The 17,090-nt window shown below is 35.6% G+C and overlaps 3 protein-coding genes across 3 annotated transcripts; 2 read left to right on the top strand and 1 right to left on the bottom strand.

Annotated features, from left to right (window-relative positions):
- Positions 1-1,816: 1,816 nt before the first annotated feature.
- On the top strand, positions 1,817-6,134 carry LOC147512723 (AMP-dependent synthetase and ligase family protein). The gene is made up of 6 exons (XM_086595736.1): positions 1,817-3,049; positions 4,216-4,405; positions 4,604-4,749; positions 5,413-5,480; positions 5,597-5,699; positions 5,825-6,134. The coding sequence occupies exons 1-6, from the start codon at positions 1,946-1,948 to the stop codon at positions 5,936-5,938; spliced, it is 1,725 nt and encodes a 574-aa protein (XP_086451862.1). The 5' UTR covers positions 1,817-1,945; the 3' UTR covers positions 5,939-6,134.
- A 187-nt stretch (positions 6,135-6,321) lies between these two features.
- On the top strand, positions 6,322-11,065 carry LOC147512722 (uncharacterized). Its single transcript, XM_086595737.1, has 10 exons — positions 6,322-6,601; positions 6,700-6,765; positions 6,859-7,039; positions 7,720-7,916; positions 8,067-8,117; positions 8,221-8,312; positions 8,448-8,500; positions 9,467-9,549; positions 10,172-10,276; positions 10,618-11,065. Exons 1-10 carry the CDS (start codon positions 6,377-6,379, stop codon positions 10,753-10,755), a joined length of 1,191 nt encoding a protein of 396 aa, XP_086451863.1. The 5' UTR covers positions 6,322-6,376; the 3' UTR covers positions 10,756-11,065.
- Positions 11,066-11,970: 905 nt separating this feature from the next.
- On the bottom strand, positions 11,971-14,029 carry LOC147512721 (small ribosomal subunit protein mS80 (rPPR6)-like). Its single transcript, XM_086595735.1, is given in 2 exon segments — positions 11,971-13,159; positions 13,161-14,029. Coding segments are annotated over 2 exon segments (1,644 nt in total). The 5' UTR covers positions 13,977-14,029; the 3' UTR covers positions 11,971-12,331.
- Between the last annotated feature and the right edge of the window lie 3,061 nt (positions 14,030-17,090).

Genomic DNA, 17,090 nt, shown 5'->3' with positions numbered 1-17,090 from the left:
TATTCACCCGATTATGTATGCACTATGTTAACTTTAAAAGGGCGCATCTGTTACATAGTGTCTTGATCTGTTTTCATTTAGTATATGTCGTTGTTATTTGCGAACTATATAATGCCATTAACTTTGGAACTGTTTGGTGTCTAACATTGTGTCTCTATAATATTATTATATTGATATCAATATATCAAATTAGCGAAGTTTGCCTTTTCGTTTCAGTGCTTGCTTCCCTGAATCCCTAAGCTCTGACACTTCAATTTTTTATCGGTTACTTTATTATCTTTTTCTTCATTACTCTATTCTCTTTTTAAAAAAATGTCTTGCAAATAAGTGCATCCAATCTATGTATGTAAGGTATGCGTGTTGAAGTAGATCATATTTTATATTGTGTTAATTTATCTGGCATTGAATTTTTATATCTATTTCTTCTTAACTTTATCATGTTCTCAATGAGTTGGGCGTTTATGTGTTTGTCAAATTAACTGTGGTATAAGTTATCAATTTCTTTTTCTATTAGCCTTTTTAGATCCCCAGCTTTTCCTTTGAACAACATGAGAAGTCCATATTAGATATAGTCATGTCTCAAATAAATATTGAAATTTTCTAATGTTTCCTATCTTTTTTAAACCTCATATGGAAGTTCAACCATTGCTTTCATTATAATAGATATATACATTTCAAAAAAAAAAAATCTCAATAGGATTGAACAACAATTCTACAAATCCTATCGAGGATCGTCTTTTCACATATTCGCCGGGCAAGCAAGGAATAAGAGTTCTCAAGCTACAAACATATTACACAATGTTACAACTAGAGGTACAAATTTTTCTCTATTAATTATCTACATTATAATTTAATGCATGTTGGTCTTTATAGTTTGCTAACACAGTCTATGTACGTTTTGTTACTTAGTTCACTACAATTAATCAAAGCTCAAATACATTGTGTACGCGTAAAGTGTCAACACAAACTTCTAGGATTATCAAAGGGTTTTATAGATGCGTGAGAGGATTCATTCTGGATCATAACTTCACCCCTTACATGATACCCACTCCGATTATTTGTCAATATTGTGGAGCAAAACTATTTATTCATGAAACATAAATCTTCCAAGCCCAACAACACCTAATGAAGTAAAATAGTTGTTTCTTGATCAAGATGAATGTGGACAACATTTAGAGAAAATATACGTTCTTACAATCATATTTTTTTCATTTATTTCGATGGGTGTTTACCTGGATTAAAAAATTGCAAGTGGTAAGGATGGTGTTTTTTCATATCGTGCACGGGGGTTCTATTTATCACAGAATAGGGAGCCTCTTACCAACACCTGGTAGCAAACCTAGATTTTTGCAACTGTATGTCTTTGACACTGATCTTATCAAGTATTTGATGATTTTGAAAAACCAATAATTCTCAACTTTGGTGAGAATGCTCCCAAGAAGCCACATCACCCCGTTCTATCAATATAAATATATTATTTATTCAAGTGGATTTTAGGCTTTTGAGTTTTTAGCTATCTATGTAGCAAGTCCGGCCACAGGCCGGGCCAAATGGCTAGTTATAGCTAAATCTCTCACTAACTATGGATTAACTAAGGTTAATATGTGACACATGACAATCTATTATTGGACCCATATGCCCACATAATAAAAACCCCACATACTAAATTTTTCCCATTATTTGTGTCAACAAAACAAAAGAGGAAGTAGATACTCTAAAATAAATACTCCTAAAATAGAATAGCACGCCTAGACTAATATCCAACTACAGAGTTTGTCGCAGCTTTGTATAGCTAGAATGCTGGATTACAAAAACATAATGAAACTTCCTGCAAAAGCAAACATTTGTCGTTTCTTATTCTTCTAAAAAGACTGAAACTAATTTTTGGCTATAAAAGGAAAACAAGAAGAAAAAACAACTCCACTTCTCTCACTCTTCCACTTCAATGGCATCACTTCTCTCCAACAACTTGAATCTCAAAACCATCCCTGATAATGAAACCAGCAGTAACAAGGTCCAAAGCTCTGTTTCAAACTGGTTTTGTCCAGAAACAGGTATCTATAACAGCATGTTTAAAACCATTCAACTTCCTGAAACACCATTTCTTGATATTGTTTCCTTTATTTTCTCACATAAACATAATGGTGTTTCAGCACTTATTGATTCTTCTTCAGGTTACTCACTTTCTTACTTAAAACTACAAGAAATGGTATATTCCTTAGCTTCAGGTCTCCAAGATATTGGGATTCCTCAAAAAGAAGTTGTTTTGATTCTTTTGCCTAATACCGTTTTCTTCCCTGTTGTGTTCTTGGGTGTTTTGTCGATGGGCGCAATCGCGACTACTATAAATCCTTTTAGTAGTACTAATGAGATTAAGAAACAGATTCTTGATTGTAATGCTACTCTTGTGTTTACTGAAAGTGAGAATGTTAAGAAAATTGAGAGTTTGGGCATGAATGTTAGAGTTGTGAGAGTACCAAATGTTCAAAACTTTGTCGAATTTGAATTTGAAATGCCTGAGTTTGATTGTTTCAATAGACTTGTTTCGAGCCGTCCCCAAACTGCGGTTAGGCCTGTAATTCATCAGCAAGATACAGCTGCTATACTTTATTCGTCGGGGACTTCTGGTGTTAGTAAAGGAGTGGTGTTATCTCATGGGAATTTGATTGCTGCTGTTGAGCTTTTTGTGAGGTTTGAAGCTTTGTTACATAATGAGAACTTCCCAATTTTAGAAAACGTGTATTTAGCTGCTATACCGATGTTCCATGTTTACGGTCTATCGCTTTTCGCACTGGGGTTGTTGTCTTTGGGGTCTACTATTGTGGTTATGAGGAAGTTTAATGGAGATGAAATGGTTAGAGCTATTGATCGCTATAAAGTCACACACTTGCCAATTGTTCCCCCAATATTGATGGCGTTGACAAGGGCAAAGGCTCTAGGTAGGTGTGATGCGGGTAGTTTGAAACAAGTTTCAAGTGGAGCAGCTCCTTTGAGTATGAAGATTATACATGACTTCCTTCAGAGTTTTCCTGGTGTGGATTTCATTCAGGTGAAGCGAACCATTCTTCGTCAATTATAAGTATTACTTTAGATTGCTTAAATTTTGAACTATCTTTCCGTGATTTGTAATTTGAAAGCTTTTGTTGTATTGGAATAGATCTTCTTTTACTTCTATGCAATGTTAGTTAGGTAGTATAAAAAGGCTTAGAGTTTAAAAAACACGATTTGCAGCACATCTCAATACACTATAGTTTGGAGAAGCTTAAACCGGTCAAAATTTTGCAAATAATATGTTTGAGTTAGAGCCTTAGAGGTGAGTAAAATACTTGAAGTGACTGAGGTTTTTTTTTTGAAGAAGTGTGTCATCAGTTGTTTCTTAGTACATTGTGCTAATTTCGTTCTGCGAGAAGTTGATAATAAAGCTTCTCATCTCAAAAGGTACTCTCTTCATTAAAGTCCTTCACAAATCATGTGCTGTAATTTCTTTTACATTGCAGAAAATTCAATAGTTGTTATATGACCCAATACTCCCAATTTAACGCGATACTTCAAAATCTGTGTTGGACTCATCCTTAGCTTTTCAAGTGTTGTTCTGTCAAAACTATATTCTTTGTTACCTGTGTGACACAAAACAAAGTATTAAACAACTTGCAAGCCTTTGATGGAATTGTTAGTTGCTAATAAACTAAGACTACTTTACGTGTCACTATATTTAATATATGTTTGGACTTGGTATCCCTATTATTAGTTAGAACTTACAAGGTTGACTTTTCTGTTTTTAACAAGAAACCAGATAGCCTAACGCCAAATTGCAGCATAGTGCATTATTTGATGTTAGAAAGGAATTTGGTTGTCAGGTTCTATCTTTATGCGCCAGCAGAGTTGACATGATTTTTCATTATAAACTATTCAAAAGCTTTCAGTAGTTTTTTTTTTGAATTAAAAGCTTTCAGTAGTTCTTTTTCAATCTATGCTTAGATATGAATAGGGAGGGATTCTACTTAGGTCCCCAACTGGGAATCTCCTGTAGCTACATATTTCAGATTTGAATGAGGTAGCTATCAACACACCTTTGTAAACATATGATTTTCTTTAATACAATTTGCTAATTTAGAAAAAAAATATAAAAATTGCCTAAGATGTGATTCCATTGAACATTTATAAGTGAGTGATCGTTGCATACAGTCTCAATATCAAATCATTATATATTTTCAGGGCTATGGCATGTCTGAGTCCACTGCAGTAGGAACACGTGGCTTGAATAAAGGAAAATTCAGGAAGTATACGTCAGTGGGACTTCTCGCACCAAACATGCAGGCTAAAGTTGTTAATTGGAACTCTGGTTCTTGTATGCCTCCAGGCAATAGTGGTGAGCTTTGGTTAAAAGGACCTGGTGTTATGAAAGGTAAGTGGGAAAAAGTTAAGGAATTGAAGATACTGAACTGGATATGCAGTGAAACAGGACAAAGTACCTGCTTTTTTCACTGGATCTCAAAGGATATGCACTCCGTACCATAATAGCAATTAGGAGTTTCTTCTACGGTTCTACCTATATACTTCTGTCAAGTTTTAAAGATAATCAGTTCATGTAGATTCTTTCCAGGCTACCTAAAAGAGGCAGATGCAACCAAATCTGCTGTTGATAAAGATGGTTGGCTTCACACTGGTGATATTGTCCACTTTGATGGTGATGGTTACTTGTATATTTTGGATCGCTTGAAAGAGATGATCAAATACAAGGGGTTTCAGGTGCGTCATTATTTTCTTGAATTAGATAATGAACACATCTAATGAAAGCAAATAAAATTGCATTAATGAGCTCATACAAATGAGTAGTACTGGATTGTAACAAGTCGCCAGAGTTAAAATATTACGCTATGTGCAGTTTTGCCACTAAACTTGGATTAAGTCTACTCTTTTTGATTAGTATCTAGATTCTCAGGCTATTGACATTATTATACAAAGAACGGAACTTGCTGTATGAGTAAACCAACTTGAGTAATTAACAAAATAAAAGTTATTATACTATTATCATAACTCAACTTGATTGGACATTTGGGCTTGTTGACGATTTTGATCGATATTGCACCTTTGAACCTTTGTTATGATGCTGCACCTTTGGACGAATCTGTTGGAGTTCTTGATGTGAAATGGAATTATATCTCTAAATTGGCGCCAATCCTCCCTCTATAAGCATGTTTATAATTGGGAGTTCCATTGACTTTAACATGTTTTTGTGGAGAGGATCAAGGACCATTTCATTGGTTTAAGGGTTAAAAACCTATGCATTTTTGTAATTCAATTTTGTTAGTTTGTTTTTCGTGCATTAGAAGCACATTCTCTCTCATTCAACATCTTTATACTCCAGACACAGATTCCAATTTCTTAAATATCAGCAATATTATGTTGCAGATTGCTCCTGCTGATATAGAAGCTGTACTAATGTCACATCCAGAAATACTTGACGTTGCAATTACGGGGTAAGAATCCTGTTGAGTTTTCGCTTGCATTAACCTTCAGTCTATGAAGTAATTATTTATTTTGAGTTCGACACTAATATGCTTTTCGTCTGATTAGTAAACCTTTTTGTATTTAGCTATACAGATGATGAAGCTGGGGAGATACCAGTTGCGTTTGTTATCAAGAAGCCTGGGAGCAAGCTTTCACAAGAAGATGTGATGGACTTTGCAGCACGCCAGGTATTCCTTTAGACCTAGTAACTTTTCGTGTGTCGTGGCTTCTTCATTTATGGAACATATTCAGTGCAGGACAGAGCATTTCTCTTTGTATTTGTGACGTAACAATGCTTAACATTCCGTTTCAGGTGGCACCACATAAGAAGGTGAGAAAGGTAGTGTTTACACACTCCATCCCCAAGTCACCAGCAGGGAAGATCCTTCGAAGGCAGCTTAGGTGCTCCTTGGTTTCTAGAATCTAAAAGTGGAGCACTGCCACTATTCGCCTCAATGGACTGGATTTTTGTACGCTCTATGGAAGAGCAAAGATTTTATAGCCATCTCAAACTTGTATAGCCTTCTAAATTGTTCATTTTATGCTGTGTAATATATAGTGAGTTAGTGACTTTTTCTCTGGTCTACTAAGCCAAAAAGAAAGAGGGGCACGTTTCAATTTCACATGGGCTACAAATCACCAACTAGCACGCCAGGGATGGCAGTGGGACTCAACATTTCCAACAGGAATCAAATGAACTGGGCCTATATCGTGGGCCTTGTTTCGATAAAATAACAGTTAAATCGGGCCTAATATCGAGGCTTTTATTATGGGCTTTGTTTCGTTAAAGTGAGAAATAAAAGGGTCTAAAAATTTCTAAAACCTCTGAAAACAACATTCTAGGGTTTAACAGTAGAACAAAGAAATGGCTACAACAAAGTTGTTGGCAGCAAGAAGATCAATTAGTTCTCAATTCATTTCATCACCAGCATTTTCTCAATGTATTAAAACCCTACACTCACTTGTTTCAAGAAGCATGGTTACTTGTTCAAGTCCCAGATATAAAAACGAAGCCTCAGAAGTCACTTCGCCAACTGTCGATACTAGAGTTCCTGCTACTGTAATTACTGGCTTTCTTGGCTCTGGAAAGGTCTGGTATGATTTTTTTCATATGCCGTGGGTCGATATTTATTTCTTTGTCGGAAATTTCTGTTACATTACTTTTTTACTTTAATGTCATAATTGCAGACGACTCTTTTGAATCATATATTGACTTCTCAACATGGGAAGAGGATTGCCGTCATAGAAAATGAGGTACAAAACACAAGTTTTGGTTTTTACTTTACGGTTCGCGATATGTATGTGTTGGAGATACTTTTTATATTGTATGTTTTTACAACTTTTCAGTTTGGGGAGGTGGATATTGATGGTTCATTAGTTGCTAGCCACTCGTCTGTGGCTGAGGATATTTTAATGGTTAATAATGGATGCTTGTGTTGTACTGTAAGAGGAGATCTTGTCAAAATGCTTTTGGAGTTGGGTAAGAAGAAAAGAGACCAGATTGATCATATTGTTATAGAAACAACAGGTATGGTTTCCTTTTTCCTGAAGGTTTAGTTTCACACTTTTGCACACATAACAAATGTAAAATTTGGCATGAATGTGTCATCATAGTATCATACTACATGTTGTAATAAAGGCGTGATCATAGAATAGATATGGAATTGCTGATTAAATATTAAGTGTCCTCTATTCCTCCCTTATGTCTAATTGTTACCACATTGTAGTACACACAATGTTGGTTAGTGTCTTCCATGCTTATGCAATTGCATGAGTTGAAAGCTGACATGTGGAATAACACCTATTCGATTCTAATTGTTTTAGTAGAACTTACAAGGAGTGGTAGTTGGTTACACTGAGTTTAGATCAGCCCATGCACTCACACTCTCACAGCTTGTTCCCAAAACTTCTAATTCAGGTGCGAGAAGAAAATTATTCTCATAGAAGTATTTAGATCATGCCAAAGTTGAAGGTTACAAAATTATCTTTGAGTCCGGTTCAAGCATTGTGATGTGTATATTCTCTATTAGTTTTAGCATATGCATTTTACCCTTAAACTCTCTTTTGGTTTATATTTTGATATTGCTCTATTTTTCTTTTGTCAAGTGGACTTTGTATTGAAGTACAAATTAGTCTTGTAACTTTGTAAGGCCTTGACAAGTTTGAGTTGAGAATAATTAGACTACCCTTGGTTTTTTCCTTTCACAGGTCTTGCAAAGCCTGCTCCTGTCATTGAAACATTCTGTACCGATGAACTGGTTTCAAAGTATGTGAAACTTGATGGTGTTGTTACTTTAGTTGACTGTAAGCATTCCATGCAGCGCTTAAATGAAGTGAAACCAAGGTTTGTGGTGAATGAGGCCGTAGAACAAGTAGCGTATGCTGATCGTATCATATTGAACAAGGTAAGAACGCTCCTATTAAAGAAGTTAGCGTCTTCCCTTTGCTTAGAAATATCTCCGACTTCTTTGTTCTCTTAGTTTTCCTTTTTGTGTCTTGCTTATCTCCTTCCATTCTGTCCATGGTTTGATCCACCAATTTTAACCACTTTACAGATAGATTTGGTGACAGAGGTCGAGCTGGAAACCCTGAGAAAGAAAATCACGGTATGGTTTACTGCTTTTCCATGTATGCTGTTTTAAGGTTAAACATGACATTCGGTTTCTAGCTTCAGTTTCCTCTGTCTTTCATATTTTACGATTGGTTCAGGATATCAATGGGATGGCACATATCAAGGAAGCTAAATTTGGAGCTGTTGACCTGGACTTTGTTCTAGGTGTGGGTGGATATGATCTTGATAGGTTGGCTGAGTTTCCTGCATTATGACCTGGTTTTATTATTCATTGCTGAACAAATGGAACTCTGTCTCTGATATTTCTGGTGAAAGCATGTCGTTTTCGTATGCCTAAGATGTTTACATGTGTATGTGTTTTCAGAGTCGAGTCTGAAGTTCATGTGGATGGAAACCAACAGCACAAGGCTGGGCATGGTAATTATTATTATTTTATTGTACTGTAGAAGCTGTATGCAATTTTAAATGATACTTCTTTTGTTCCTTCCTGTTACTACCACTTTCCTGTTGTGTTGTAAGAAGTGTGTGCATAAAGTAATATCTGAGAATACGTTCGACAGTTTTTGTTTGGGTATATTTGAAAGAAAAGGTTTTATTTATTAGGTGCGGAACAGAAAACATTAGACCTGTGAGGACGTAAAATGGTTCCACCTGGATTCAAAAGATGGTTTAGGGTATTATATTAAATAAGTAAGCTAATAAAAAGTCTCATCTTATAATGTTAGATTTAGATGGTAACATTTACAGGAAATCGTTCATACTCTTTGTTTATTTGCATAAAGCTACTTTGAGAAAAGGAAAAAAATGAAGAATAGGAAAAGGTAAAGAAGAGGAACCCAAATTGAAGAGAAACCTTATTGCCATTTTTGTGTTTACATAAAGTCGTCTCTGGTGGGCCCATTTCACGTCCTAACAGCTCAGTTGTTTTCCTTGCTATATGCTTCATGCCTTCATCCCTTCATACGGGCCATCTAAATTTCTCTCTCATCGACTGAGCTCATATATTGACATATTGTTAGAGATGATCTGCTGGTCCTCAAGACTGAACAGGTGCCGTAATACAGGGAGACATGCCAATATATAAAGTATTGTGGAATTCAATATAGTGTCTGGGACTAAACAAGCCTATTTTGGCCCGCCCACCCGGTTTATATATTTCCAGTTTTGCTCCTCCCTGAAAAATAAATAAAAGTAATATGTATGTATCTGTGAAGTGCTTGATAATGGACTATCTACTTGGGCTGCTTCTTATTACTTTGTCTCCAGAAGCTTAGCTGTACATATTATATACTACATGCTGCTTCTTTCTGGCATGCAAATACTTGAATCTTGTATTTGTCTGAATTTTCTGTTTTCACTCTTATTGGTCTTTTCTTCTAACAGATCATCACAAGCACGACCATTCACATGATTCTGCAGTATCTAGTGTCAGTATAGTTTGTGAAGGAGCCCTTGATCTTGAGGAGGTATGCATCTGCTCTTTTAATATAGATGCACTTACTTGATTACTTCAATGTCATTGGCAATGTGAACTTCCTTGAGGTTTTGTGTTTCCAAATATTAAGATGCTTACTGCACAATCAATGCCGTGAAGGCCCCTAATAGTTACCAAATCCTTGCTTAAGTAAACTTAGGAGCCAGTAAATTGCCGCAGCTCCTAATTGATGTTCCAAATTTTACTCTTTCGTTGCCGGATGGTAATTTTGACTGTGCGTCTTAAAGTGATATGAATGTATTTCTTTGGCTGTAGTATGAGTTCACAAGAAGGATCAATGAAAACGAAGTGCTTAGCCTAGTGTTCAGACCCAAAGAGCCTTCGAACGACAAATAGATTATGAGCTTAGATTGAGTAAATTTTCCTTCCATTATTACTGGAAAAAAGATTTTGTGTAGTAGTGTTCAAGCTTGATTTATTGGATCCTAATCCATTATTATGTCCCACCCATACATATATAATCACAATAATATGACTGCCACTACTCGCGAAATTATTTTGTGAAAATTTTGTTTTGGTGGTTTGTTTGTTTTTGTTTTCTGGAGCTTTTTAATTATTGTATCTGAACTTGTATATTTTGCATCTACATGTAGGTTGACGATTGGCTTTATAGAGTGATTGAGGAAAAGGGCGAGGACTTGTACCGCATGAAGGGGATTTTATCTTTAAATGATTCTGATGAACGTTATGTCTTCCAGGTTTGACACATGGCCCTTTGCTATAAATCAAGTTCTTTCAACTAGACTGATGACATAAGAATCGTGGCACTTATAACTCAAGTTCTTTCCCCTTACTAATGAAATTTCACTTTACGGAGCAAAGAAAAAATGAAAAAACAAGAAAAAGTGGCAGTTAAAACCACTCAAATGGTTAGAAATTATTATCATCTGACGTTGAGTATTATTGTTTGCCAGCCTTTTTGGATTACACAGTAGCTATGAGAGCAACAGATTCGGTGTCTTGCTCTCTTCCGTCTCAGCATTCATGTAATTCTGATTTAGACCTGACTCTAGTCCCTACTTTCTTGCTTTTCTTTCAGGGGGTGCAGTCAACTTTAGATGGATGCCCAGGCAAAACATGGGGTCCTGATGAAAAAAGGGTAAACAAGCTTGTTTTCATAGGAAGGAACTTGGATGAAACTGCCTTGAAGAAAGGTTTAAAGGGTTGTTTAGTCTGAGGGAGAAAACAATTATCCTCCATCGTCAGAGCAGGAGTTCAGTGGGGTCACCAACGTAAAATATCAGCCATTCATATATGATCATTGTATGTTTCAGTAATGGAGGAAATATATTAAAAGACTTGAGACTATTTCAAATTTTGTTCAGAACAAGTGAAAAAGGAGTTTTAAGTTGTCCTCGATTATACAAAAGAAATTAGAGAAGATGGAAAACTGTAGTAATGAATGTTCAGCCCAGTAGAAATATCTGTTGTATTTGGGTTACAGACTCATACGTCTGCTATATATATGAGGTTTTGATCTGGATTGACGGGGATCAGAGTCATCAGACAATTTGACATTCACTTCCTCGAGAAAAACATGGAACAGGTTATCGTAAGATAAAATAATAGTTTAGAAATGCACACGCTATTACAGAAACTACAGAAAAGCATCAAAGTTTCTAAACAAACCTCCAACAGAAATCACCCAAACCACTGTATTACTGTAAGTACTCAATATAAAGTCTTTTCAATTTATAACTCAGACGAAATAAATCAAGGGACTGTTGCGGTCGGATTCTTAGTGATATTATCTTCTAATACGTTCATTGCCATATGTGAGTTAGGAAATTGTTTCAGCATGTTAGAAGTATGAAGCTCGTCATCAGTTATTCTTGGATCTAGCCATTTTCCTAATACTAAACTGAAGAGAGTTAGGATGCGACATGACTGGTACTTTGTAGGCATTGTTAAAGATAGATGTCAGGTATATTGAAGCCCAAGGTATACAAATGACAGGGACACAGGGATTTTAGCGACTACAAACACGGGGTTAGAGTTTTCAAGTCGCTCTTTGAGGTTCCCCTATGGCATCCCAACCTTATCCTGAACTCCTGATTCTGCCCAATCCATCACCTGGGGCCTGGGCTGGAGTTGTTTTGTTTCTTCGCCATGGATACTGTATTGCCTCTTTTGACACATCCTGACGAATACACTTTCAAAATGCATGTCAATGTGGTAAGGACGTTCTCCAATACATGCAGATTACAACTTAGTACTGCAAGGCTTTCCTTCTAGTATAGTGTAGTGGCTACTATTGAGTAGTATTGACCACAAAATTTGGCATTATTATCTCAAATTTGATTTTCCAAATCCGCAAAAAGTCCAGTGAAATTGTGAAAGTAATTTCTAATTTCAAAAAAATTAAGAAAAGTAAAAGGTTACCCAAATATCACAAGCTAAAAAGGCTTCACCTTCAGTCTCAATTTATCCCATTACAAGATTGCTCCAACATATTGACAACGTGTAGAAAACAATTATGTTTTAACATTACGAACTCCGTTCATGAAAGTAGATAATCAAGAGGACAGTAAATCAGGATACCATCGTAACATATTCTAATACAATCATGATTGAAAGTAGATAATCACGAGGACAGTAAATCAGTAAATATAAGCACTTCTCACTTAACTAGTAGTAGTACTGTAGTACAGAAGAGCTTCAGAGATTTTGAACAATCTCAACTTGCATCAACAACGATTTCTAATACAAAGTGCTGAACTAAAGGAATGCAAGTTGAGACGTGTGAAGCCCTTTTACTCGATTTCAAACTCCTTTTCTGCATTTACTTTGTGCTCTTCCAGTTCCTTGACTGCGGTTATAAGATCCCGGGTGATTCCATCTACATGCAAATCGTTCTCTTTCATCTCCTCTAACAATTTCTCAGCTGTTCTCCAATCAAAAGCTTCGAGACACAGAGATTGAATCATCTTGTTATACTCGTCATCATTTGGCTTTAAACCACTTTCCTTCATCTCATTAAACAACTTCAGAGCCTTGTCGAATTCCTCTATCTTGCAATACCCGCGAGTGAGTACATGGTACGTAACAGGACTAAGTATTGAATGAGTATTCTTGGCTTCTGAAAATACATTTTGCGCTTCCTCCATTAGACCCTTCTTTGCATAACCACTCATAATAACACAGTAAGTGTAGACGTCAGGTCTCAGTCCTCTATTCTCCATCACCTTCACCAAGTCCCTCGCCTCCTCCATTCGTCCGGCCTTGCAAAGTACATTAATAACTGAATTGAATACTGCATTACCAGGGGGCGGGCCTTCATCAATCATCTTAAACAGCAAAGTTTTCGCAGCTTCAATATCTTTGATTCTTAAAAGACCACGGATAACGCCAGAGTAGTGTTTGATCGCATATTTTCGTCCACTTTCATTGAAATCATCAAGCAAGTCCAGAGCTAACTTGACAGTGTCATTTTCCTTGCACAAAGAACTTACTAGCAATTTAATAGAGAAATGAGGAAGGCGCTTCTTCTTCTCTTTCGCCTTCAAATACACCAAATGTGCTTCTTTCGTCATATTCCCTTTACAGAAACAGGCAATAAGATTACCAATCTCCTTAATATCATCCAGGTAATTTCCCTGCAGTAAGCATCTTTTCGCAAACAACCCACGCTTTATCAAATATTGAACGCCGATAAAGCGCTTCAATGGTGAAATAATAAGAATTTGCATTTGGCTCACATCCAAATTCCTCAAACTTATTAAAAACTTCAAGACCAGCCTTCCCTTTACCCGACCTCCAAAACAACGAAATCAAATGGTTAAGACTCTCACTACTCAATAAACTCTTCTCCTCTTTCCCAATCTTCTTAACCAAATCCCACAATGAATATATCTCTATCTTTCTCTGACCATTTCCAATGACCTTAATAAGGCAATCCACAACTTGGGCAGTCATCGAAAACTCCGTCTTTTTCCATGCCCACTTAAAAAATCTTATTAAACTCTCACCTGGAACAAGTGGTGTTTCAATAACTCTAACCATAAACTCCTCATTAACAGTTAGTTCCAACTTACCTAAACTAGACTCCAAAAACCCATTCACAGCTAAACTAGCATTCCTCAGTACAGACACTACCTTAACAACCTTCTCATTAGTTCTCTCAGGAGTTTCTTCAAACACTTTTTGTTTCACAACAACACTGCCAACCCACTTATTACTCTGGCCATTTTCTTCTAATATAATGTCGGGGTTTTCATCTTCGACGTCATTTTGAGCTATGAGGTTTGCATGGGTAGAGAAAAATTTGTAGTTGTTGAATAAATGTTTTGATGAATGTGGAAATGGAGTTGGGATTTTATATGGTACTTGGTTTTGAATTTTAGGAAGTGCTTGTTTTGAACATTTTAAGATTAAATCTTTGCCTTTTGATCTCCACATCTTCCTTTCTTTCTCTCTAGTGTTTTCAGTGAAAGAAATTCGAAATATATAGTAACATTTCGATACCGTTTCGTTTTATTCCGAAACCGAAATATTCGTCAGAATGCCGTTCGAAATTGTGAAATATTGAAGTATCTTGTACTCGAAGCATTAGGCTTAGGGGTGAATTCAGATCGGAAAATTTTCCAATTTTTTTTCGGAACTTTCCAAATCTGATCCAATTATTTTACGGATCACAATTTTTTTTTTCTCAAATTCAGAAAGTTCAGAAAATCGGAAAATTTTCAAATTTTTTGGAATCCGCATCTAATATGGATATTGGAAATAAAAGGTAAATCGAAATTTGAATTATATAATCGGATTCTCTTTAGAATAACCAATTTTATCCGAATATATTCATTTATCCAAGGCCCAAAATATCGATATCAATAAATATATCGGTGTACCCAAAACCGATATATATCGGAAATTAGAAATTTGAATTATATAAAAATGGTCATTCTCTTTATATCGAATAACCAATTTTATATCCAGCGTTAATATATTCATTTATCAAAAAAAAGAGTTTTTTGGAAATGTATTAATTCGATATCGGTGTACAAAATACTATATATCCTTTTTGGTCAACACTTTCATTCATTTTGAAAAATTTTTTAGATCTTTTTAACACTTTCATTCAACAAATTTTTTCTTCATGTTAATGCATTAATTCAGTAAATAGGAATATGGGATCAATTGAAACATGTACTAGAATGACAATATTGATTTCTTGAAGTTGTGAGAGAGACAATTTAATGTTCTATTTCTCTAGGGTTTTTATTTGGTTTGTAAACTATATGTAATTTTAATTTAGTAACTATATAAAATAGACCGCTATATGTTAAAAATTCAGAAATTAATCAAAAATTGGATGGATCGGATTTTTAAAACTACGTCCAATTCCGATCCAATTATTTTTCGAAAAAATAGGATATTGGAATTTCGAATATCGGAACACAAATATCATTACCAAATTCGGAAAAATTAGGTTTTCGGAAAAAAGAGACACCCCTAATTAGGTTCAACACTATTTTCCTTCATCTCACATCTAAAAATCCTAGCTCTAAGAGCATCTTTAGGAGAGAAACCAAGAAAACACCAAATTTTTTAACCAAACCAAAAAAACACCAAACAACTTCAGAAGAAACATCAAATATTTGACATTAAATGACGCGGTTTTGGATAAACCGCACCATATAGCCTACATGGCTTTCTCAAAACCGCGCCACTGAAGCCCACCTTAAAAGCCCAAGCCCAAGCCCACGCGATTTTCTAGAAACTGCGCGATGTGTCGCACATCAATTTTTTTCTTTCTTCTCTTTTTAAATCTCTCGTCGCGGTTTTCGCAAAATTGCGAAGCCTATCGGAGCTCAAGCCCATGCGGTGTTAGAAAAACCGCGAGAGAGATTTGATACAGCACCAAAACTGAAACCAAATTTTGGCCGATTTGGTGTTTGGTTTGGTGTTTTTTTGGTGTTTTCATCAACATACGTCTTTCCTGGAGATGAAAAAACACCAAATTTTGTTTGATGCTAAAATAGTATCTCACCTAAAGATGTTCTTATATACAGTCCCGCACGTAAGTACGGAACTCTTCATCATTGCTCTCTCTCACATGTAACGAACGCCTCCTCAAAATGGGCCTTTTTTTTTAGGAAAAAAAAAAAGTTATTTTGTTTCACTAGAAGACTTTCACTAGTTGGGCTTATGAATCAAATAGGCCTATCAAGACTTAATAATGGTATGGACATGGGTAGTGGGTATGTAGCCCATTAGGGGCCTAGGCTGCCTACCCCTCAGAGCTAGCCCTGAGTACACATAACTACTCCAAAGCCCTTGTCGATCTGATCAGGATTAAGCTGTTAAAACCAAAATAAATATATGAAATAAATTTATGACACGTTCAGCCTCCTAGAAGACTGGCATATCAAACCTTGATAAGATAGACAGAAATGAGAGAAAAATCTATTTTCTTTGTCGTCATCTTCCTTTTTCATGGATTTTGCAGTTGGGTATTTCTGATGCTGGGCAATATTACTACGCACAGGGACAGACCCAAGAATTTCAGAGAGGATATTCAAGTCAGAAATTCAACAACCAAAAAAATTCATTAGTGCCAAATACAAAAAGAAAATTGACCCATCATCTGAATGTGGAATTTGTTTGGATGTTCTCACAAAAGAGAGGTGGATTCTCCCACAATGCCAACTCTCCCACAATGTCAACACATGTTTCACAGAGAATGTATGGCTAAGTGGTGAAGTCTTATGGCACAACATGACATATTTGTCGAACTAAGCTTCCTTGATTAATGTTTGAGTTTGAAAAAATATGTAGCCATAAAACTGGAAACAAGACTGAAATTTCTTCGTTTTTACGGATGTATTTGTAGTAATTAATGTGATTACTTAACTAACTCTTTCGACTTTTCCTACTTATTTTCAGACTAAACTAGTATATGTTTATGCTATGGTGAAAGTATATGTTTATGCTATGGTGAAAGACTGATGATCAGTAACTACTCGTTTCTTACAACGTGAAAACCCCACTCTTCATAAAACCCTTCGACTTCTTTTTTATGTTTAATACTATAAGTTTGATTGATATTTTGTGAGAATGCCTAATGAGGTGAAGATCATATTGTAGCTACTTGAATACGAAAAGAGATGTGATAAACACCATTTTAAATGCAAAACTGTATTTGTCGAGATATTCCCACTACATATAATACAATTATGTTTTGAGGTTAATTAGTTCGATGCATTTGCATCCAGTTTCCGATTTTCCGTGTTATTATTTAAGGTTATTTCAATGCATTTTCGTCCAATTTCTAATTTCATGTTAGTTATTTTTTGAGGTTAGCTCTATGCAGTCCCATCCAGTTGCCGATTTCCCGTTAAATATTTTTTGAGGTTAGTTCAATGTAGTTGCACCTAGTTTTACATTTCCCGTTAATTATTCTTTGAGGTTAGTTTAATGAAATTGCATCCAGTTTTCAATTTTCCGTTAATTATTCTTTGAGGTTAGTCATTGAAGTTGTATCCAATTTCCGATTTCTTATCAATTATTATTTGA

The sequence above is a fragment of the Coptis chinensis genome, chromosome 3, assembly GCF_015680905.1.
Source record: "Coptis chinensis isolate HL-2020 chromosome 3, ASM1568090v1, whole genome shotgun sequence".
NCBI lineage: Eukaryota > Viridiplantae > Streptophyta > Magnoliopsida > Ranunculales > Ranunculaceae > Coptis > Coptis chinensis.
Note: the sequence above shows the minus strand (reverse complement) of the source record. Positions and strands in the feature narration are given on the sequence as shown.